At 49.1% G+C, this 20,721-nt stretch overlaps 9 protein-coding genes across 9 annotated transcripts, besides 20 other annotated features; all 9 read left to right on the top strand.

Annotated features, from left to right (window-relative positions):
- Nucleotides 1-48: a microsatellite.
- A 255-nt stretch (nucleotides 49-303) lies between these two features.
- Nucleotides 304-885, top strand: TraAM80_01776 (uncharacterized protein; the record flags this gene model as incomplete). The annotated part of the gene is made up of 1 exon (XM_029378806.1): nucleotides 304-885. The coding sequence occupies one exon, from the start codon at nucleotides 304-306 to the stop codon at nucleotides 883-885; it is 582 nt and encodes a 193-aa protein (XP_029241313.1).
- A 176-nt stretch (nucleotides 886-1,061) lies between these two features.
- Nucleotides 1,062-1,099: a sequence feature (A-rich).
- Nucleotides 1,100-1,139: 40 nt separating this feature from the next.
- Nucleotides 1,140-2,795, top strand: TraAM80_01775 (uncharacterized protein; the record flags this gene model as incomplete). The annotated part of the gene is made up of 1 exon (XM_029378805.1): nucleotides 1,140-2,795. The coding sequence occupies one exon, from the start codon at nucleotides 1,140-1,142 to the stop codon at nucleotides 2,793-2,795; it is 1,656 nt and encodes a 551-aa protein (XP_029241312.1).
- Nucleotides 2,796-3,178: 383 nt separating this feature from the next.
- Nucleotides 3,179-3,213: a microsatellite.
- A 34-nt stretch (nucleotides 3,214-3,247) lies between these two features.
- TraAM80_01774 (kinesin) lies at nucleotides 3,248-4,072 on the top strand (the record flags this gene model as incomplete). The annotated part of the gene is made up of 1 exon (XM_029378804.1): nucleotides 3,248-4,072. The coding sequence occupies one exon, from the start codon at nucleotides 3,248-3,250 to the stop codon at nucleotides 4,070-4,072; it is 825 nt and encodes a 274-aa protein (XP_029241311.1).
- Nucleotides 4,073-4,138: 66 nt separating this feature from the next.
- Nucleotides 4,139-4,164: a microsatellite.
- A 272-nt stretch (nucleotides 4,165-4,436) lies between these two features.
- Nucleotides 4,437-4,466: a microsatellite.
- A 364-nt stretch (nucleotides 4,467-4,830) lies between these two features.
- Nucleotides 4,831-4,908: a sequence feature (A-rich).
- Nucleotides 4,909-5,364: 456 nt separating this feature from the next.
- Nucleotides 5,365-5,432: a sequence feature (A-rich).
- Nucleotides 5,433-6,114: 682 nt separating this feature from the next.
- Nucleotides 6,115-6,134: a microsatellite.
- A 241-nt stretch (nucleotides 6,135-6,375) lies between these two features.
- Nucleotides 6,376-6,418: a microsatellite.
- A 29-nt stretch (nucleotides 6,419-6,447) lies between these two features.
- Nucleotides 6,448-6,474: a microsatellite.
- Nucleotides 6,475-7,009: 535 nt separating this feature from the next.
- Nucleotides 7,010-7,038: a microsatellite.
- Nucleotides 7,039-9,480: 2,442 nt separating this feature from the next.
- On the top strand, nucleotides 9,481-9,957 carry TraAM80_01773 (uncharacterized protein; the record flags this gene model as incomplete). Its single annotated transcript, XM_029378803.1, has 1 exon — nucleotides 9,481-9,957. One exon carries the CDS (start codon nucleotides 9,481-9,483, stop codon nucleotides 9,955-9,957), a length of 477 nt encoding a protein of 158 aa, XP_029241310.1.
- A 95-nt stretch (nucleotides 9,958-10,052) lies between these two features.
- Nucleotides 10,053-11,690, top strand: TraAM80_01772 (guanine nucleotide releasing protein; the record flags this gene model as incomplete). Its single annotated transcript, XM_029378802.1, has 1 exon — nucleotides 10,053-11,690. The coding sequence occupies one exon, from the start codon at nucleotides 10,053-10,055 to the stop codon at nucleotides 11,688-11,690; it is 1,638 nt and encodes a 545-aa protein (XP_029241309.1).
- Nucleotides 11,691-11,779: 89 nt separating this feature from the next.
- Nucleotides 11,780-11,830: a sequence feature (GA-rich).
- A 90-nt stretch (nucleotides 11,831-11,920) lies between these two features.
- Nucleotides 11,921-11,959: a sequence feature (GA-rich).
- Nucleotides 11,960-11,988: 29 nt separating this feature from the next.
- Nucleotides 11,989-13,977, top strand: TraAM80_01771 (ATP-binding cassette protein subfamily B, member 1; the record flags this gene model as incomplete). Its single annotated transcript, XM_029378801.1, has 1 exon — nucleotides 11,989-13,977. One exon carries the CDS (start codon nucleotides 11,989-11,991, stop codon nucleotides 13,975-13,977), a length of 1,989 nt encoding a protein of 662 aa, XP_029241308.1.
- Nucleotides 13,978-14,073: 96 nt separating this feature from the next.
- Nucleotides 14,074-14,107: a microsatellite.
- A 232-nt stretch (nucleotides 14,108-14,339) lies between these two features.
- Nucleotides 14,340-14,367: a microsatellite.
- A 338-nt stretch (nucleotides 14,368-14,705) lies between these two features.
- On the top strand, nucleotides 14,706-15,323 carry TraAM80_01770 (RNA-binding protein RBP-3; the record flags this gene model as incomplete). The annotated part of the gene is made up of 1 exon (XM_029378800.1): nucleotides 14,706-15,323. One exon carries the CDS (start codon nucleotides 14,706-14,708, stop codon nucleotides 15,321-15,323), a length of 618 nt encoding a protein of 205 aa, XP_029241307.1.
- Nucleotides 15,324-16,652: 1,329 nt separating this feature from the next.
- On the top strand, nucleotides 16,653-18,101 carry TraAM80_01769 (uncharacterized protein; the record flags this gene model as incomplete). Its single annotated transcript, XM_029378799.1, has 1 exon — nucleotides 16,653-18,101. The coding sequence occupies one exon, from the start codon at nucleotides 16,653-16,655 to the stop codon at nucleotides 18,099-18,101; it is 1,449 nt and encodes a 482-aa protein (XP_029241306.1).
- Nucleotides 18,102-18,508: 407 nt separating this feature from the next.
- On the top strand, nucleotides 18,509-19,012 carry TraAM80_01768 (RNA-binding protein UBP-2; the record flags this gene model as incomplete). Its single annotated transcript, XM_029378798.1, has 1 exon — nucleotides 18,509-19,012. The coding sequence occupies one exon, from the start codon at nucleotides 18,509-18,511 to the stop codon at nucleotides 19,010-19,012; it is 504 nt and encodes a 167-aa protein (XP_029241305.1).
- Nucleotides 19,013-19,056: 44 nt separating this feature from the next.
- Nucleotides 19,057-19,112: a sequence feature (A-rich).
- A 23-nt stretch (nucleotides 19,113-19,135) lies between these two features.
- Nucleotides 19,136-19,228: a microsatellite.
- Nucleotides 19,229-19,434: 206 nt separating this feature from the next.
- Nucleotides 19,435-19,464: a microsatellite.
- A 266-nt stretch (nucleotides 19,465-19,730) lies between these two features.
- Nucleotides 19,731-19,761: a microsatellite.
- A 484-nt stretch (nucleotides 19,762-20,245) lies between these two features.
- Nucleotides 20,246-20,301: a microsatellite.
- Between the last annotated feature and the right edge of the window lie 420 nt (nucleotides 20,302-20,721).

Genomic DNA, 20,721 nt, shown 5'->3' with positions numbered 1-20,721 from the left:
TCTTCTCTCCTCCTCCTCCTCTCTCTCTCTCTCTCTCTCTCTCTCTCTGGAAGGTGGAGGAGTGTGTAGCCGCACCTTGTTTTCTCTATTGCTCTTTTTTCTTCGTTTGGCTTTCATTTTATCTGATGGTTTTGCTTTATTGTGTTTTTGGGTGGAGGCGAGTTTTGCGGTTTACGGCTCGTGGTTGATAAACGTCGTGGGACACTGCGGGCCGAGAAACGTTTTTCAGTGGAAACAAAATCTACAAAACAGCAAAGAAACTCAGACGTACGCAAGTAGGAAGGAAAATAAACATATTGTTACATGAACATGAACGGGTTGCGGGCGCTTGCGCGTTGTGGTGCTCAGCGTGGCTTTAGGGGCTGCGTGAGCCGAGGGCCTCCACCGTGTGCACGTAGGTCTCTTGGTGCCTCCCTGTCGGTTTGCATCACTTGTGTGCCTCACACGACACTCACTGCCCAGTCACGCACGCAGTTTGCACAGGTCCCCGGGAAGCGGGATCAGGAGGCCTTTCTTTCGCAGTACAACCCACTTGAGGTGCTTGCTCTTGAGGAGTCGTGCACAGTGGAGGAAATTGACGAAGCCTTCGAGCGAATGAGTGCCAAGTATGGCCCTAATGGACCTTGTCCTGACGCGAAGCTGTTGGACCGTGTGTTCAGGGCGCATGCAATTCTTAAGGACCCCGGCTCACCGTACTACCTTCGTGCTCACTCCTCCGATAGTGAACGACAGCGTCTTCAGTTTCAGCTTCTTCCAAAGTCAAAGCGTAGGCTAATTGAGGTTCAAGTAGGAATTTTATTGCTGCTTTTAGTTGGGCTTGCAATGCTGGTGCTTTCTCTGGTGCTGCGCCCGATGAAGCGTTCAATCCGTGCCGCAACGCGTTGAATGCCGTAGTGATAGCCCAGGATGGGGACGAGGCGTCTAGTTTGAATCGCCCCGGGCTGGTGGGAGAAGTAGATTTGATAGCGTGGTCCACTGTGTGGATTTGGTGTACGCGAATCTCCCCTTCGTGGGGTGTACGGTGTCGCTAGGTGATGGTTGTATCTGCGAAGTTATTTCAATTTTGTTGTTGTTGTGTTTTTGTTTGATTTTTGTTTTTCTCTCCACTTCCTCTTTTGTAGTCTGCACAGCTGGCGGGGATGCCTCTTAGTGCCGGAAAAAAACCAGGGAGCAGCGTGTTTGTGGCATTGCACGGTGTGAGCGACGGAGCAACGCCGGACTTATTGAGGCACTACTCTCAAACTCAGTCAAATATTTCTCTCGTGAACGCCGGCGACGATGTGTTATTGACGCCGACGTTAAAGAACTGCAGTACCTTACCCATATTTGGGGCCAGTGCCACACCGATCTCCGCGCCACAACCAACGCCATCCGGAGCAGGAGGTGAAAAGAAGGCTAACAGGCTCTTAACGGTGCGATCACGTCACGCCAAGGTTTCCAAAAAGAACGCTTTAATTGCCGCAACAAACTCGGCTGTAGAGGGACGTCGTGCGGCGATATGGGTTGAGCAATGGGATCGTGGATCCCGAACTACCCGTCTTCTCATTCTTGAGGCCTTTCTTTTGCTACATTCTTCGAGCAATACCATCAGGATGGAGAAAGATCTGGGTGATTCCTCTATGCTTTTCTTTACACGTATTACGGCTTGGCTACGGTTGACATGTCGATTGAACCATCCACTGCGTCTACTTCTTGCTGCTACATCGTTGTTTGTGCGTGGTGTGCGTTACCTAACGTGCCTCGTGGAGGTTGGCGGGGCCGAAATGCTCATCGACACACTTGCAACGTGCTCTCTGGTGGCGGAGGACCGCCGTGAAATAGTTTTGCTGCTATTATACATGGCAAATGCCGGAAGGGTCTATCGGGAAATGTTATGCGATGACGATGAAATAGACTTGCTGTTGCAGGCGATGCGACGCGAAAGTGAGGATGACATTTTGGATCTTTTTGTCTCTCTGATGCTTCTGTTGGGTGAAGGCAATAACCCACGAGTGACCTCGCGTGTACAGTCTGGGATGGTTCGGATGATTACCCAGAACAATACCACAACAGCGGTGATACTTCAGGCTGCACGCATCTTGCGCATCTTTCAGTCGTCGCGAGACAAAATGTACGCGGATACCATTGCGCGGGATGCGCTTGAGGACACTGGCACAGTGCCGGTGGTGGGTGTCGAGTTGAATGCCTCACCCGATAGTGCACGGCAATTGCTAGAAGCTCTCTTTTTTTTGTTGTTTCACGATGAACTGAGCCTCCGTGTGGAAGGCTCGGAGTTACTGACGATGGTGGCAAAGAACATTCAACTTACCGGTCCCATTTTAACCCGCTGCTTTGATGTGGTGGATGAGGACCGTCTGGCGATTGAGGCCGAGGAAAATCTGAGCGTGGCCATGACGTTTAGGCGGCATCAAATGTCGTTTGGTAGCACTGCGGTCAACATTATACTTCTTGATACCGCATGTGAGGCGCGGCAGCGGCTGATGTTGGACATCATCCTCCGGCGGAGTGCCCACTTCACTCTCCTCAAGTATCTTCAACTTCTGGAAAGTGAATATGCTGCCTCCATCCTGGACTGTTGTCGGGCCTTGCAGCTTATTTGTCGCGCGGGTCTTTTGCAGGAGCGAAAAGGCGTGGTGGATAGCGCGGAGGCGGAGGTGACGTTGGCGAAAGCCGCCAATCACATCCGCGTGGTAGTGGGCGACACGCTGTACGGTGTGCTGTTGTATGAGGACCTGACGGAGGACGAGGCCCTCTCTATCGCCCGCGCTGTCACCTCCTCGGAACAGGCAATGTAAAGTACAGGGACGAAAACAACATGAGATAAAAAAGAAAAAAAAAGAACAACTGAACCTGCCGAAGGAGGAGGAAAAAAGGTGCGTCCACATGACTTTGTTGTTGATTTTTTTTTTCTTTTGCAGGTTTTTCTTCTTATGGCTCTCCGGGGTGCGCCGAACAGCGCGCACGGGAGCCGCAGAGGTGACGTGTCTGACAAATGTCTTGCACTTTTTTTTTTTTGTCCGCTGAGTTTGTGCCCCGTTTTAGCAGATTGTGAGAGATGGAGCGAGTCCCACGTTGAGGCCGGCAAAAGTCAGAATAAAATAAAATTGGAAGCACCAATATGTATATGACGTTGCTGTTGCTATCACTCGCGCTTCCCCCTCCTTTTTTTTTTTGCATCAAGAAACGAAGAGGAAATAAAAAAAAAAGAAAGGAGGAAAACTAAAGCGAGGAGGAAAGCGTCGCCGAAATGTCTGCGGAGCGTGCTATAGGTAGTACGATTACCCTCATTACCAACAGCCTGATCCGCTACGAGGGTACTTTGGGGCAAATCGATGGACCCAATAATACCGTCAGCCTAACAAATGTGCGTGTGTTCGGCACGGAGGGGCGCGGCGAGGAGGCGGGGTTGGCACAAATTCCTCCTGCTGACCAACTTTTTGACCAGATTGTCTTTCGCGGATCTGACATCAAGGAGCTGACTGTATTTGAGGAGCCTCATAATGCCATGATGGACCCAGCTATTGTGACGGCACTGCCTGCTCGCAACCCTCCGTCTAAGATGACGTCTACGCAGCAGCGCAGTGGTCCTTCAGCTGGTCATGCCCACCCACAGCAGCAGCAGCAGCAGCAGCAGCATCATCATCATCAACCACATCACCAGCAGCAACGTTACGGCGGCGGTGGTTACCGTCGTGGTGGTGGTGGTAGCGGTTATCGCGGTGCGCGTCGTGCGGATGGGCACACGGGACAGGATTTCCGACCTGCTACAGGGGCTGCGAAGGAGGAGTTCAAGGACGACTTTGACTTTACAAAGAGCCGAGAGGAGTTTGAGAAGAAGAAGAACGAGTTTGAAAAGGCCAAGGAGGACGCCAAGACTCATAGCAAGGTCTATGACAGGAGCAGCTTTTTTGACAAGATATCTTGCGACCAGCAAGATCGTATTGTTCGGCTGGACCGTGAGGGAATGAAAAGAGCCGACGCAGAGACGTTCGGCAGCGAGATGGTTGGCAATATGCGTGGCCCACGCCGTGGGCGCGGTGGACGTGGCCGCTACAATGGCCGCTATAATTGATACTCTCTTCCACGCACATGAACGGCAAGGGCATAGTTTCAGTTCAGTGCAGACATGGACGCTCGCATATATATATAATATATATATATATAGGCACCCGTCTGCCTGCCTGCTTGCACACACACACTTTTTATGTATGCAGAGGGAGAGATGTGGGTGAGTGGGTTAGCGGGGTGGGAAGAGGTGTGCTTTCTGAAGGGAAATAAGGAGGGAGGAGGAGCTTTGTGTGCATCTCTGTATGCGTGTGTGTTTGGAAGGTGAGAGGCGGGAGTGTAGAGCTGCAATGAAAAAAAAGAAAAAGGTGGAAAAATATGGAAATCAACAACACGATGAAAGAAGCAGCTCGTTGAGGAGAGGCCGGAGAAAACGAAACTGAAACAGAAAGGAAACAAAATAAATAAATACAGAGACACTTCCTCTCCTTCAAGAAGGAGAGCAGAAAAACAATAAGAAGAAAAAAGTGATGAAAGGTAAAAGAAGAAGAAAAAAAAAATATGAAATTCTTGGAAAAAGAAAAAAAGAGTCAAACAGCAGCCAGAAAAAAGGAAAAAAAAGGAGGAAATGGAAGTGTTGGTCGTCGTGAGGGCAAGGAAAGGGAGAGGCAGGTAAAAAGAATGTGCGTATGGTGGGGGCAGTGAGGAGGCATTTTGTGGTGATGTGCTAGACAGAGGTGACTATATAACTTGCACGGATATGGAGATGCATGTGTGTTTGGGAGCTTGGTGTCGTATTGTTATTCGTCCTTGCCGTCCTCTCTGTTTTTCTTCTGCTATTTCTTTTTTTTTTTCGTTTTCCATCTCTCTTTCTACCTCTTTGCCCTTTTTTTTTGTTTTTCTCCCCGTTTCCGTACTTCCACACTTGCGTGTTTTTCTTCTTTCAGTGGGTGGGACTGTAGAGCGTCGGCCAGCTTTGCACCGCAGCCGTAAAAGACAACAACAACGTTCTCTCGAATTGCATGTGAGCGTATCTGCTCATTCAATCCTTTGTTGTCTGATAACGTAGCCTCTCCCCTTTTCCTCACTTTTTTTTTTTTTTAGCGTGTGTGTGCATGTATGTTTCGTTCTTATTTTGCTTCTCCCTGTGACACGGGATCGGATGACTTCGAACTGCTCTCTGCGCCGGGGTTGTCATTGACTCAATTTTTACTTCTATTTTGCGGCATGTTCGCTGTGGCTGTGGGTGTGTCTGCACAGTACGTTATCGGCGGTGGTGATTCAACGCCACTCTCGCTTGTTCTCTTCACCCCTCTCCTTTTTCTGATTTTCAATGTTTGCTCTTGAATTAGCTGCCTGTTTTTTTTTTTTTTTGTCTTTCTGTTCTTTATTGCTTTTTTGTTTTTTGTTTTGTTTTTTTCATTTTTGCCATGGGACCACGTGGGGGGTTCATTTTCAGCGATTTGCTGTGTGTGTGTGATGGATGCGAGCTTGTTTTCTTCACTCATGCTCATATACGTCTGGGATCGTTGCGTACGAATGGGTGAGGATGACTGAGGCCCCAAAGACTGGGGGGCCATCTTGGGACTATCACAATGATCAATGACGCGAGGGACGATAGCGGTGGTGTCTGCAGGCGGGAGCAACAACGCAGTCAGGGGATGGTGTGGAACACTAGTCAAACGTGCAGACACCACTTACACCATAAATGTTTTTTTTTAAAGAAATGTTTTTATCATTTTTTTTCTTTTTTGGATGTGTGTCTTGTTGGCGAATGGTCTTCAGGGTGCTTCTTTGACGAGTTCAGTGAGGCGGCGATGATGCCGCTGCCCGCACGCGCGTTGGAGAGGGGGAAGACAGGTGTAGTGACGCAACACACGTGCACTTTGAGTAGAAATGAAAAAAAAAAAAACGACCACGAAGAGGGGTGACAGTCAGCGACGTCAGACGGACAGGTGAGCGGCTACACACGTACGCACACACCAGAGACAGAGAGGGGGGGATAAAGCAGAAAAAGAAGCGAAATTGGTGTCTTGTGTTAGACTCCGTGGCTGCCGGGAAGAGAGTCGAGCAGCGAAGGGAATAGGGCGGTACGAGGGGAGGAAACGGTTATTATTATTATTATTATTTTCTCTGGACACGTGAAAGTGGGAGGGAGGGCAAGGCGGGTGGGCCTCGTGGAGGCAACAGAAAACTACGGCTGCTGCATGTCCCGCATTAATGCTAAACACCGAGGCGGAAGAAGCAATGGAGAGAAGAAATTAATATTTGTGCATGTCTGAGGGCGAGGGGGTTGCGGGGCGCTGTGCCCTGTGCCTTCTCTTTTTTTCTCTTTTTTTTTTTACCTTGCTGGAAACAAACCAAACAAAAAGAAGAGAGAAGAGGCGGAGAAACGAGGAAGTAATAGAGAGAATTGAGGTCTGTGATACTGACGATCAAGGCAAAACAAAAAAAAACAAAAAAAAAGAAGCCCCTAAAAAAACAGAACAGACATACACGCATCCACAAGCTAACAGAAAGAGTGGATTGAATACACGGCAAGGAGAACGGAGAGGAATGCGCAGGGTAGAGAAACGAAGAAAGGAACGGGGGAAGCCTGGAGAGGAGGAATAACGAAACAAAAGGAAATTAGACGAATCCTAGCGCCAACAGCAAACAGGCGAGGGACTCATTTTGCCAAACTGGCGGTGGTAGCTATGCATCCCACCCCTTTCCACTTCTCGCGGGCCAAGATTGATTGCTATCTTATGCACTGGTTAGGCATGACTTGTCCGTGACGGCGGTTTGGTGTCCAATTTACTTGGCTAATACTCTGTGCGTCTCCCCACCTTTCCCTTTTTTGCCTTCTTTTTTTTTTCCATTAGTGGTGGTGTGGGGGACCATGGGTTAGCGCAGCAGCCCATGGCGATGCGTGGAGCTGGCGGCGACGACGATTGTCCGCGTCTGTGGTCCTCACCTGGCCCACGTCAGCGCCAACTTGGGAGATCGCGGAAAGAGAAGAGGCAAAACCAAAAAAAAAAGCATAAAAAAAAACCTGGATGCCTTGAAAGCAGACTTTTATTTACAAACTGTTTTTCAAAAGGGGGCTTGTCGCAAAGCTGCAGAGATACGACGTGAAAGGGAGAAAAAAAAACAGAAACAATAAAAACTAAGGCTGCCACGTGGCAAAGTTGTCGAAGGAAAACGGTGATTTAAAAGAAGGAGAATCCTATCGACAAGGTGAGTAATGCTTGAGAATAGCTTCCAATGAAGGCACCATGAATGCATCTTGCATGAATCAAAAGAAAAAAAAATGATCCGGGTGCAAAGGAGAGGGCACCTGTGGAGTGGTGCGTCTCACTCTTGCTGTATGAGGTGGGCCGACACAAGCACTTGCGACAGGCGTTACAGAAAAGACTGGAACATATCCAGCTCTTGCCCAACTCCGGCGTGGAGCACGTGTCAGGTTTCTCGGCCTCCTCACCCAGGATCAGCTTCTTCGTGACTCCAGCGGAGGGTGCATATTCTACTTCTTTTACCTTAATGCGGGAGTAAATGGATAATTATGACACGGAAAATAATTTACCGCAAATCACAGCCGAGTTCATCTCGCACATTGTGGCAGAATAATACTTGGCGGGGGCTGCTCAGCAGAAGGTGACAGCACATATTCGTGGCCTACTTACCTACTTGTGCGGATGACGAGCTCCGGCTCATTCGAGTAATGCAAAAGAACTAACTACGAAGGATGGAGGGGTCGCACGTCCTGTTGAAGATGCCTTTTAAACGCATTGTAACTTTTGCCTAGTTAATGACAGATGGGGGGTGGGCGGAGGGACCAGGACAGTGGATTCTGGCCGCTCCGAACGGTTGCGATGAGGCGACGTCGCGATCACCTCTCGACGCTGATTTGTATGCTTCGCTTGATTGAAAAACGTTATATACAAACACGGAACGTAACCTCCGTGTGGAGGCTGGCCGTTTTGCGGAAGTGGAGCCGTTGTTGCATCAGCTACGACTTCAGTGCGAAGGGCGGAAAACGTTAGCAGACGCGGTTGCTCAAGAACCTGCGAAAAAGAAAAAAAAACTTAGAGACATTCTGCGGGGCAACCAAGTTTGGAGAGGCTGTTTTGGAGATGCATCTCTACCTTTCTTCTGACAGTGCCACAACTCTGTGGTTGGCCGTGCATGGTCGTCTTGTTCAGTTACTGGACTCGCCTCAGGACATCCGGGTTGCATGGAGCAAATATTTGGTGTACGGTGCCCCATGCCCTTGGTTGCTGAAAGAGCTCAATCACCCACGCTGCAACTCGCTGCTTTAACAGAGCCACATGAAAGTTGACAGCTGGGCCTCTTATAGAAGCCTACCTGATTACCGCACTAGATGAGGTGGACGATTGGAGCATCAAAACATTCGAAGGTGACAAGGGTGACGTTGCTGCGTTGGCAGGGAGTGTGGCTTTTTCAGGTGTGCGGCGTTGTACGGTACAACTGCTCTTGAAGGTTTTCTCGTTTTTACGTGCTGCGATGCTGCTACAGTGGTGCATTGAAGCACTGTTCGCATCAGAGGGAAATGATTGAGATGCTAATGCGGACTACCTAATTTTTCAGCAGGCGATAGCGGGGGTTTTGTGGGAAGGTTCCACTTCCACTGTTTGTAAGGCTGTGATCACCGGTGACGAGGTATTTGCGAATATTTGTATTTACGATGTTACAACACTCAAAGAAGTCTATGAGGGTTGCAGCGGCATTGGACGTTACATGGTGAGGAAAGCGTTACAATTGATTCTAACGTGTCAGAAATATTTATTACTGGAAAGTGTGACACTAATGGAGTTGCTTCTTTCATACCGTCTTTTGTTTCATTTTGTGGAAATTTGTGGACCTGTGCTGCTACCAGATGACGGGCCTGGATGAGAATGCAATTATAGAAATGAAAACTCGTTTGGCGTTGTTGGTGAAGCAAAAATATGCAACGGCCCAGGCAGACATTTTTGCCTGGCGGTTGCGGAACGATGCAGGGATGCCTGTAGCGACGCAATAAGTTGAATGCCCACCGTGTCATCCCCTACTGCCATGTGGGGAGGAGGAGGTGAGTGAGGAGGGCGGGGGAGCGTGGTGCAGGCGTATCCGATGCTTTTGTGTGGTCGATTTTGTCGTTGTGACATAGATCAATACCCGGCACGCTACATCATGTGCGGCGAGGCTGCGGATACGGTGATAGTAAACTTGTTGTTGGCTGGACGGGCCTTGTTGAACTCTGAACTCCGAGGCAACGCTCACGGAAGGGACGTTGCGTTCCAGGGCAGTTTTCTCGAAGGATGCCCGTGCGGGTTACATTTTTTATAGGTTCATGAAGGTAAAAATAATGGTGGGGAACGCAACATGCGCCCCGGTGTTGCATCGCGTAGCTCTGGCACTTGTTCGCATGAACCTAAGGCTTGCCTCCTTGTATGTGTGGTATATTTTCTCATATTTTGTTTTGAGGTATGGACAATGGTTGTGTTGTTCTCCACCTACGGAGGTGTAACTGAAGCAATGCGCGAGGCTCTTTTACAGGAACACTATCTTCCCCGGTCGTTGGACTGGGATACACTTAAGAGAAGTTCTTGCTTGGCGTGGAGGCGCGTCTTGAACAGCTACGAGCATCTTTTCGCCACCGTAGAGCGAGCTACAGGCCTCTGCAGTGTGGCCTCTTTCGGTGTTCCCTTTACAGCTTTACTTCCCTCCTTAAACCCCTTGTTGCCAGTGGATCAACTGGGTCAGCTGGCAACCGTGAATGAGTTTATGGTGTGTTTGTGTACGCCCATCAGTCAAAAAGGCTTGGGTGTGCTGAGTAGCCATATTTTGCCGTCTAACGCTCTCGCCAGCTCAATACGGCAGTTTTACTGGGATGGTGCGGAGGGGAACTTTCCAGCGGCAGTTTTGCAAGTGAAGGGGAATTGTGCACTGTTGCTCTTGCTCGTTAGATAGTTTTATTGGTATTATGTTTCGGCTTTTTTTTAAATTTTTATTTTTTCACGTGTCTACATAACATTCACGCTAAAGGAAGTCTATCTTCCTTGCTAATGGTGGCAGGCACCTCTGCGGGTCGGGGACTGATACGCCTCTATGTGCGCATGGAAGGCCTTATTCCTTTTGCCCTGCTTTTGGACGATGAATTGACTCCTGAAGCACTAGAGCACGCCGCGCGGCACTACGTGCGTGATCGCTACGGGCCAAAGGCGGACGCGGACCATCGGTTGGTGCGTCGCATTAACTTTGCGGGGTCCGATGTTCTGATGGACTTTGCTCACACAGTGAAACCGCACTCACCGGTCAGGCCTCGTGTTGATAAGAAGCTAACAGAACCTTCATCTGATGGTGTAGGGAATGGTATCGCCTTTGTGAAGGTGCTGCCTGCGTACCATGACTCCAACTCCCCTGAGGCGATTCGCGCTTCCTGCATAATACTACGTGCCCCAATTTTAAATGACGGTGCTGCCGCAGGCATGGGGGGAGGAGGTGCTGCCGCACTTATCCCCTCGTCGACGTATATGGCCTTTATAGGGTTCCACCGTCTGGTGCTGATGATGACAGACCCGCGCAATCCGCAGCGGGATTTGTACACCCGTGTCGCCCTCTTGACGTATCGCCAGTTTGTGACCCCGGATGAGCTCTTGGGGCGGTTGATTGAACGGCACGATGTTCCGGCCATAACCAGGCCTGGTGCCGGCGTTCGAAGCGCCTTGGAGCAGCACTGTTACCAGGAACTGCGCCGCGAGATCCAGTCGGCTGTGTTTAGTGTCCTGGAGTTATGGGTCAAGAGTTATTACGAGGACTTTTCTAGTGATGCACTACATTCTCGTCTTCTTACCTTTGCCAGGGCAAAGGCTGATCAGGCAGCTGCTCCCGCAGCGTTGTTGCGCCTGATGGCGGATGGCGACAGGACGGCTCTGTGCTATCGTGCCCCAGCCATGCTTTTAGGGGTGCCCCAACAGGGTGAAACACCCACCTCCGTACTGCTTCACTACTCGCCACGAGAAATTGCCACCCAACTCACCATTTTGACGTCCTACTTGCATCGTCAACTCACAGGGCCGGAGTTGCTTGGACAACGGTGGGAAACGGGGGAGGCAAGTTTGATACCAAATTTCATTCAGTATCGAGATTTTATTTCTCGCTTCACGAACTGGGTTTCATGCGCCGTGGTCGCCGAAAGGGACCTCACACGTCGGAGGGAAAATGTAGCCTCACTGCTGCTTCTGTGCGATGAGCTCATCAAACTACGAAACTGGGATATTCTAGTTGCCGCGTATAAGGGAATGCAAGCTCCGGCGGTGGAGCGCATGCGTCACACGTGGGCGTCTCTTCCTAAGAACGCTGTAGAACTCTCCAGTCGGCTGAAAAAACTGCTGGATTATGATGCAGGGCATAAAACCTTGAGGGAAACCATGCGAAAAAGGAGTCAGTTACTGTTTCCATGCATTCCCATATTTTTTCAGGAGTTGAGGGAGTTGGAGGAGACCAAACGCATCCAAGAGGGTCTCGTAAACTTTGGATGCTGTTTGCAGCAATATCTTCTTTTGCAGACTCTGCTTCAAGGCAAGGAAGTAGCGGTGGATCATTTGGTGCCCAACAAAAGTTTGATGGCAGCCTTTTTCTTCTGGCGCCCCGTGGAGACATCACTTCTAATGCAGCTCTCGAACGAGTCGGAGAAACCATAGGCATTTTTCTTTCCTTCTTTTGTGGCTGCGAAGGTGCTTTGCTGTCACAGCTTTGTTTTATCGTGTGTTTGCGATGTGCTCGCAAACCGTTTCTCTCTTTTTCCTTCTTTTTTTTTTTTTGTTTTGTTCTCTCTTTTTTTACGTTTGCGTGAGTGTGTGAGTTTGTGTCTCTTTTGGATTAATGTGGTTGTGGATGCTGATGGGGACGTCGTCCACGGCTTTTCTTCACGTTTTTTTTTTTTTGCTAGACCATATTTTTTTTTTTTTTTCGTTGCTGCGGAATTGTCTGACTGAAGACATGTGGCCACCACGATATATTTGGCGTCCGTATCACCCAGAGGCATTGCTTGATTTAAAGCGGTTTGCCTCCTCAGTTCGTCTGCAAACGGACTTTGGTGCGGCTACACCTGTGCAGCGGCCAACCAACTCCCTTTCACCTCTTTATGCTACGGAACCTGCATCGAGAAAAGGGTCATTTTCGCGGTATCTGCGATCTGCTTGGGATGAAGCACCATACATTGCAATGGCTGTAGCTGGTGTAGGCCTTTACGGCATGGCGACTCTGGCGATTCCTGCAAAATTTGGACAACTGATTGACCTTGCCAGTAGAGGAGAATTGCCTCTAGGAACGTCTATGCAGCTGTTGGGGTGGTTTGTGCTTTCAGGCGTAGGCAATTTTACGCGTTTGGCTTGTATTGGGTATGCTGGGGAACGCGTCATTGCACGTCTGCGAAGTCGTCTCTATCGTGGACTTCTCAGCCAGCCAACCGCGTTCTTTGACTCTCCTGGAAACACCACAGGATCTCTGGTGCAGCGCCTCTCTATGGACTGCAATGTCGTGGGTAGCTCCCTAACACAGGCAGTAACGCAGGGAAGCAAGAATTTTTTTCAGACAGTGGGAAGTATTGGTATTATGCTGTACTATTCCCCAATCCTTACAGGGGTGATATGTGGCATGATCCCTCCTTTGGCGGTGTTTGCTGGATTTTACGGAGGCTATGTTCGACGACTACAACAACAGATGCAAGACGCACTTGCTGTGAAGGGGACGGTTGCCGCAGAACGATTGGGTAACATTCGTACCGTGAAGGCGTTTGCTCGGGAATCTGAAGAATTGAAATGGTACGAAAAAAAGGTAGAGGCTGTGCTTCAGGTCAGTAAACGCATGTTGTTTTATAATGCCTCGTATACGGCTTTACTGCAGTTTGTAGGGTATGGGGCGTTGTACTGCATCTTGTGGGCAGGATCCATACTTGTGGCGTCAAACAATTTGTCGACAGGTGTTCTTTTCTCCTTCATCCTTTACACGGTGTACTGCGGGATTGGGCTCATGGGGTTGACGAACTTGGCGACGGAGATCAACAAAGGCTATGGTGCCAGTTTGCGCATCTTTGATATCTTGGACAAGGAGGAACAGCTTCAAAAGACGCAGGAAGCGACGAAGGCGACGATTCCTTTGCAGTGTAAGTGGAACATCAAACTTACGGATGTTTCGTTTGCCTACCCGACACGTCCTGAAGCACCGGTGTATGAAAAGTTAAATTTAGAGATTCGGCCTTCGTGTTGCACTTGCGTGGTAAGTAGCAGTGGCTCTGGTAAAAGTACTTTGGCGCTGCTGCTCCTGAAGTTGTACAGCCCGACGCAGGGCAATATTACCATTGACGAACAAGAACTCAATAGCGTGGATACGCGTTGGCTGCGTGGCAAAATTGGCTATGTGGGCCAGGAGCCTGTGCTGTTTGGTGGGTCCATTGCACAGAATATCGCATACGGTGCAGCCGACCACAACTGGGACGACCCGATTGATAGATGGTTGTACTCCTCCATTGTCGACACGGCTATGCGGGTCAACGCACACGATTTTATTTCAGGTCTTCCGCAGGGCTACGACACTTTTGTCGGCGAGAGCGGCCGGTCGCTATCTGGTGGTCAAAAGCAGCGTATTGCCATTGCACGTGCTTTGCTGCGGGCACCCAATATATTGATCCTTGACGAGGCAACCTCCGCTCTCGATAGTGAGTCGGAGGTGGTGGTCCAGGAGGCCATTAACCGCCTCATTGAGGATGCCAAGCGGGGCAAGGAGAAACGCACAGTTCTTATGTTTGCGCACAAGCTGAGCATGATTCGCAAAGCTGATCACATTGTGGTGCTTGACAAGGGTAAGGTTGCGGTGCAGGGAAGTTTTGATGAGGTTCGAACTGATTCCTTGTTTTGCCAGCTTGTTGGGCTTCCGTCAAGCACCGTAGTTGCGGCCGACACTATCACTGATACAGGGGACAGAAAATAAATACGCATGATAAATAAACTCCTTATATAGATAGAACTGCAGGAATTAAAGTGTTACGCTCTACTGCTTATTAGAGGCGTACAAGAACGAGATGTGAAAAAAAAAAAAACAACAAAAAAAACAAAAAAAATGGAATATTGACATGGCCTGTATTTGCGGAATGAAACACAAAAACGAAAAGAAGAAAGAAGCTATGACTCTCGCGGTGCAAGTGGGTTGGGACGTATGGGTGTGTTGACTTTTGTTTTGTTTCCGTTACGTCTCTGTTAGGAAATGCTATCTGAACGTGAGCATTGCTGGCCGTTGAAGCTTAGTATGGCTACATGTATTTCTTCCCAATGCCCGCTGCTGTTCCGTGTCGTGGAGGGAGGGAGGGAGGGAGGGAGGGAGAAAGTGGGCTGGAGTTTGCGACTGTCCTGCTGCGTGTGCTTGTGTGTTCCAGTTGACGCCTAGGGGCATATTTTTTTCTTTTTTTTTTCTCTGCAACACGCACATCTGGCTTCCATTTATTTGTTTCTGTGGCTTAACGTTTTTTGATACCACGCGGGCTACTTGCCCATTCTACAAGCAAATACACCTACCGCTGTATTGTGCCCCCCTGGGCCGAAGTGGGTTGTTGCGTGTTTTGTGATTTTGAAGCGAATAGCGAAGAACAACAACAAGGCAACACCAGCAAAAGGGGTAGATAAGCAACAGATAGAGTACATTAATTAAAAGGTCGAATTAATATGGAGGAACAGGAACGTATACCCATGGAGTCGGGTGCCAGTGACCTGGCGGCAGAGGAGGGATCACAACCGCCGCCGTCAGAATCTGTGCAGGCGCAGGAGTCTGCAGTTGAATTCTCAACTGTGGTTACTCAGCAGACTCCTGAGCATTTATGTCAAAACGGCGAGGAGAGAGCACTAAGCAACAGCAACTCCTTCTCCTTGGCCCGACCAGGTGTCGCTACAGATCCAGAGCCGTTGCGGAACCTTATTGTGAATTACCTTCCTCCCATGATGGATGAAATGGAGCTGTGCGGCCTTTTTGGCCAGTTTGGTCCCATTGAAAGCGTGAAGATTATCTATGACAGGGAGACACGGGAGAGCCGAGGGTATGGGTTTGTGAAGTATGTTTACTACTTTAGTGCGTCATATGCCGCGAATTCGCTCAATGGGTACTGCATTGCGGGGAAGCGTCTGAAGGTGGCGTACGCTAATGTGGAGGCGGCGTGGGAGGCGTACAATTCATTGAGGGCGTCGGCCATGATGTTCTCTCTACAGCAGCAGGCGGCCTTGCAGACGGTCTTCTACCAACAAATGCTCCTGGCACGGCAGGAGGAGGATGAACGTCGTCAGCGGTAGAGGTCCCTTAAGTCTGACGTAGCAAGTGTGAGACAGGTGTATGTGTTTTTTTTTTCGTCTTTGTGTGGGCGGGACTTGAGGCGCCGTTTGTTTGGTGTGGCGTACTGCTTTTCCATAAGCTTGATTGTTTTTTATTTTTGATGTTGTTGTTTTTTCCTTTCCGTACCCCAAACCTGGGGGCGGACTTTGGACGGCATGAGCGAATGAGCATGTTTTTGTGTGAGACAACTATGAGTTGTAGGGCTGACATTTCTTTGGATGCGTGGCCCACGTGGCGCCGGCAAAGGCGGAAGGGGGATTGCCAGGCAAATATTGCATTGAACGAAGGAACTAACATTTCAGATAAGGACGGGAGGAGAGGAATGCGGCAGCCAGGCGAAAACAGAACGTATGTGCACAAAGGTACGGAGGGAAAAGAAAAGGAAAAACGGAAAAAAAATAAATATACGTGGCAGAGGAAAAGAGAGGGATGGGGTGAGTGCTTTAAAGGTGAACGCCGTATTCCATTCCCCATGATAACGTCATTGCTGCATGAACTCTGCGAAGAAACTAATTTGCAGTTTTTTTTTTTTTTCTTTGGGGAACAGAATTTCTCCAAACGGTAGGGAACAGAGCGCCGCCTTCAACAGCCCTGTCTGTTTTTCCCTTCTCCACCCCAGAAAAAAAAAAAAACGACAACAAATACATAAAGAGGTAAAAATAAAAGGCAAATATTCCAAAAAGGACGGTTTGCGCGCAGATTTTTTTTTTGCTGTTTGTTATTCTTCATGTTGCAACTCCCTCGTTCTTGTTTGTTTTTCTGTTGCAGTGCTGCAGTTGCCACCCGATGTGCCACCGGGACGCAGCGTCGGGGTTGAAGAAAGAGGAGGAAGAAAAATAAAACATGCCCGTCGCATCTCTCTTCCTGCACCCGCAGAGGGACATTCTGTGGGAAAGGCTCAAATGAGGGGAACTTGTGCTGCTACTTCTGCTTTGCATGCACATACGTTTTATATACAAAGCACCCGAGCCCATGTTTTTTGTCGAGATTTTTTTTTCCTGTATTCTTTCCCGGCCCACATGATATTATTGTGAGCACTATTATTACTTGCATTGCCCCGCGCTGTGTTATACCGCAGACTCTTTTTTTTTTTAAAATTCTTCCCTCTGCTCTGTGCCACGTAGGTGTGACTTTTTTCTGCTTCTTGTTCCATATTCTTTGCTGCTTCTTGGTTTAGACGGTGGGCACAGCGGGTGTGCGGCTTTTTGTCCAAGGGCGGTGGAGGTTTTCGCCCTGTTATACGGAAAAAAAAAGATAACATAGAGCAACAGACATCTACGTATTCGCCAATGATGCATGGTGGCAGCGCCATCCCTGGCAAGAAACCCTCGCATAACCGGGGTGGGACCACTTGCATGTTTTTTGACGCAGCCCTCTCCACAGCTGCTTCTGATGCTGGATATGATCTTCTTCACCCACCGGGTGAGAAGGCAACGTTGCTTGGTGGACTTGCCTTGTCCCCACCGCAACCCGACGGCGAAGATGGTGCGGTAAAAAGCCCTGCGCCTGACGTGGAGGTGCTGATCTTGGATGCGGTAGAGATGGTGTTGGCGGCGTACAACAAATTCCCTATCGCTTTCGACACTGACGGAGAAGTCGCTATGAAGTCTTTTTCATTGCGTGTATCCCTCACGAACCTTTGCACGCTTTCGACGCTTCTTTCTCATCGGCCGCCGTTTTCGTCTCCGGTGCTGGCAGCGCTTTTCCAACTCACGATCTTGGTAGTGAAGCATGCCCCACTTCAGGCACTGGATGAAGAGGGATGCCGTCTGCTGCTGTGCCTTGTGGAGCTACTTGGGTGTCTGCCGCGCGGCCTTGAGCTCGCTGGGGTACCAAGCATTCAGCGTGTGGCCCGCATCACGGCGCGCAACGTCATGCGCCGTGTGGGACCGCGTCTTTCTCTCTCAGCTTTTCCCGCTTTATCCCAGGCAAATGGGACGGGTGCAGCCCCTGCTGCCGTGAAAGAGCAGTTGAATCGGGAGCTTATTCCTTGGATGACGCGACAGCTCTTACCACTGCACGCCGTCACAGGAGCAGCGGCTCAGGCGGACTTAAAGGAGGATCGTCGTCTCGCCCTCTCTTTGCTGGACTTCATGTTACTTGGCGAGGGGGAGGAAGGGAGGTATGGCCTTGTTGGCAGCTACCGGATTTCAATGCACTACCTTGCCGACACCGTTGCCTCACTTCTCGAGGAGAAGGAAGAGGATGGAGGCGTTGAAGGCCACGACAGAGAGGTTGCACTTGCCTTTTTGAATCGGGTGGATCGTGCCCTTTTAGCTCCGTCCATGGACTCACCAGGGTCCACGGCAAGCGTGGGTGAGACGCATGAAGGGGGGACTCTCTATCCACCACCACCACTACGGGTGCAGGCCGTTCGAGAGTTTCTGCGGGCGAAGGATGCGGCATACGTGGCAGAGTTTACCCAATTGCATGAGTGCATTGAGCAGGAGCAGGAGACCCATGCTGCTCTTCAGCAGCAGCTTGTGGTTCTCACTAAGGAGCACGCGCGAGTACAAAATGAGCTACGTGACGATGTAATTCGCACATTTCAGGGGGGCGAAGGGGATGCGTCAGGTTGCACGTTAATAAAAAGCGATGCACTACACAAGGAACCTTCGGAGATGTTCGCTTCATCTTTGGAGGAGTGGACCCATAATTTGCTGGGGTTTCTGCGGCCAGTGGAAGAGATCACCATAGCTTTGCATGAGGAGCAACAACGACAACGTACCTCCTCTTAGGAGAGAAGGTGGGTCCTGCTCAGACAGACGAACAGACACAACCACAGAGAAAGAGCGGGGACGTTGAAGGAAGTGAGACAATGGGAGAAACAGATGCATGTGTGTTTGTGTGCCCCGTTGTTAACATCTTCTGTGTGTGTGTGTCGGTGTGCTTGTAGCCATTCTGCTCTAATAAGGGCCTTTGTTTTTGCTTAGCTGGAGAGACACAGTTGCGTCTTTTTTTTTTTCTCCGCTCTTTTTATTTACTGGCTTCTTTGCATAGGGCCATTATTTCTGTGGGTAATACAGGTCGTTTGTATACGCACCACGTGAACAGTGAAAGAGACCGCAATACGGGGGGGGGGAAAAAAGAGGAACCAACCAAGAAGGACAAATAAGGACATTAAAGAAGGGTATCCTTCACTACCATGTCTCAACAAATGCAATACTACGCTCCTCAGCAACAACCACAGCAAGCAGCAGCGGCGCAGATGAACCCGGAACCCGATGTGCTGCGCAACCTCATGGTGAACTACATTCCCACGACGGTGGACGAGGTGCAGCTGCGTCAGCTGTTTGAACGCTACGGCCCCATTGAGTCGGTCAAGATTGTCTGTGATCGTGAGACACGCCAGAGTCGTGGCTATGGATTTGTGAAGTTTCAGAGTGCTTCAAGTGCCCAACAGGCCATCGCTGCATTGAACGGCTTCAGCATTCTCAATAAGAGGTTGAAGGTAGCTTTGGCGGCGAGTGGCCATCAACGGAACCGTAACGGTGCCAGCGCTGGGTTTGGAGCCTATGGTGGGTATGGCACATATGGCGGCTACGGCGCCTACCCTTCCGCTACGAACCCCTACGCGCAGCAGCAGATGATGGCAATGCAAAACCCGTATATGATTACACAGTCTGTGCCGTCTATGTCCCGTTCTTAGATTCTGGCCGCCTTTTTTTTTATGGGAAAGAACGCATAGTATGAGTTTTTTTTTTGACTTATTTGTTTCTGTGTGTTTGTTTGTTTTTGTCTATTAGTTTTATGAGGACTCAGACCCCACCACATATGTGTTATATATATATATATATATATAACACATATGTAAGTAGATGTATACACATGTCCGTAGGTAAGTGTATATATATATATATATGTAGGGTGAATCCAGCGCGGCGGCAAGGCTGGAATATGGTTTTTCCCCCTACACTACTCTTCTCTCTCTTTTCCCCCACTAAACAGGAGGAAAAGATGGTATACATCTATACAACCAATGAGGGAACGGGGTAGAAATTGAAGAAATACAGAAATTGGCGGAGATGAATAAGAAATACCTTTTTTTTCCTTTTTTCCAAAGAAACAAGTGAAGAAAAGACAAGAAGAGGAATGAAGAAGCGAGGAGAGGGGGATCTAAAGAGGAAAAAAAACAACAAAAAAAACGAGGCGAAGACGCACTACGGAGACGAACAGGAGTGCTTTCTGTGGGGAGAGAAGGATGGTGATGTGGAAGTAGGTAATGGTTTTGGCGGAGGGGTAATGGTGTGGGAGAGCGTGACGAGCACTGTGAACGGAAGACGCAACGCGTAAATGCATCGAGAGGGGTCTCATCTATGAAGCGTGCGCACTTTATTTTCTTTTTTATTTCTTTGTCGCTTCTTGGTTATATATATATATATATACCTGTATGTTTATGTGTTTCTTTTTTTTTTTTTGTTATCCACCCACACACCCGCACAAGCCCTCTAACGCTATTCTCCACACACACTTGTTTTCCAGCGACACATCGCGCTCAGCATTACTGCCATTATTTCTGAATATATAAAAAAAAACACCCACACTTTGCAAAGGCCCATCCGTCATTTGTGGCGTATCGATTTTTTACTTGTTCATTTTTGTTGTTGCTACTCGATACATTGCCTGTGGGTATGCATCTGCGCGTCTTTCTGTGCCTAACTGTGCTTGCCGGCAAATGTATTGGGCTATCAAAAAGAAACTTTTTTTTTTTTTCCACGCCGTGCAGGAAGGAGGCAACAACATTACGTGGCCTCCGGGCGAGAGCCCGGAACAGAAACATCTTTGCAAGCAGATCAGCAAATATGCACATCTATGCATGTAACCTGTTCCGCACCTCTCGCTCTCTATACACACGGCAAGAGATCAAAGTAAACCCTCTCAGAAAGAAACAAAGCACAAACACAAAACAACGAAGAAGAAGGAAAAAAAAAAAAAAAACTGGGAACAGTAGGATTTTAAAAGAAAAAAAAAGAGAAATACATTAGAGAAAAATAAGAAAAAAAAAGGAACAAGAAACCTACACACGGGAAACAGATTATATATGTCATTTCTCTTTGTCTGTTTCGTTACATGTTTTTTCCCACCCTCTCCTTTCCTCCATTTCGTCGGTTGATCTGTGTGTATTTTCTGGCGGCCCATTGGCCGTGGTATGCTTTTCAGGTCTGTAACGCTTTCCTGCGGGATAGGGAGCGAAGAGTGTGAGGCTCCACTGCGTGAGTGGCGCAAAGAGCAAAGACGTTGTGAGAGCTAGGAAACGAGCATTGAAATGAATGCACTGAAGTTGGAACGAAAGAGAATTAACAGGGACGGTAATTGGCCAAAACGGAGGAAGCAAAGGGAAGAGGAACGAGTAAAGCG

The sequence above is a fragment of the Trypanosoma rangeli genome, assembly GCF_003719475.1.
Source record: "Trypanosoma rangeli strain AM80 chromosome Unknown Tra_15.4_contig_00037, whole genome shotgun sequence".
NCBI lineage: Eukaryota > Euglenozoa > Kinetoplastea > Trypanosomatida > Trypanosomatidae > Trypanosoma > Trypanosoma rangeli.
This window is presented reverse-complemented; position numbering and strand designations above follow the sequence as displayed.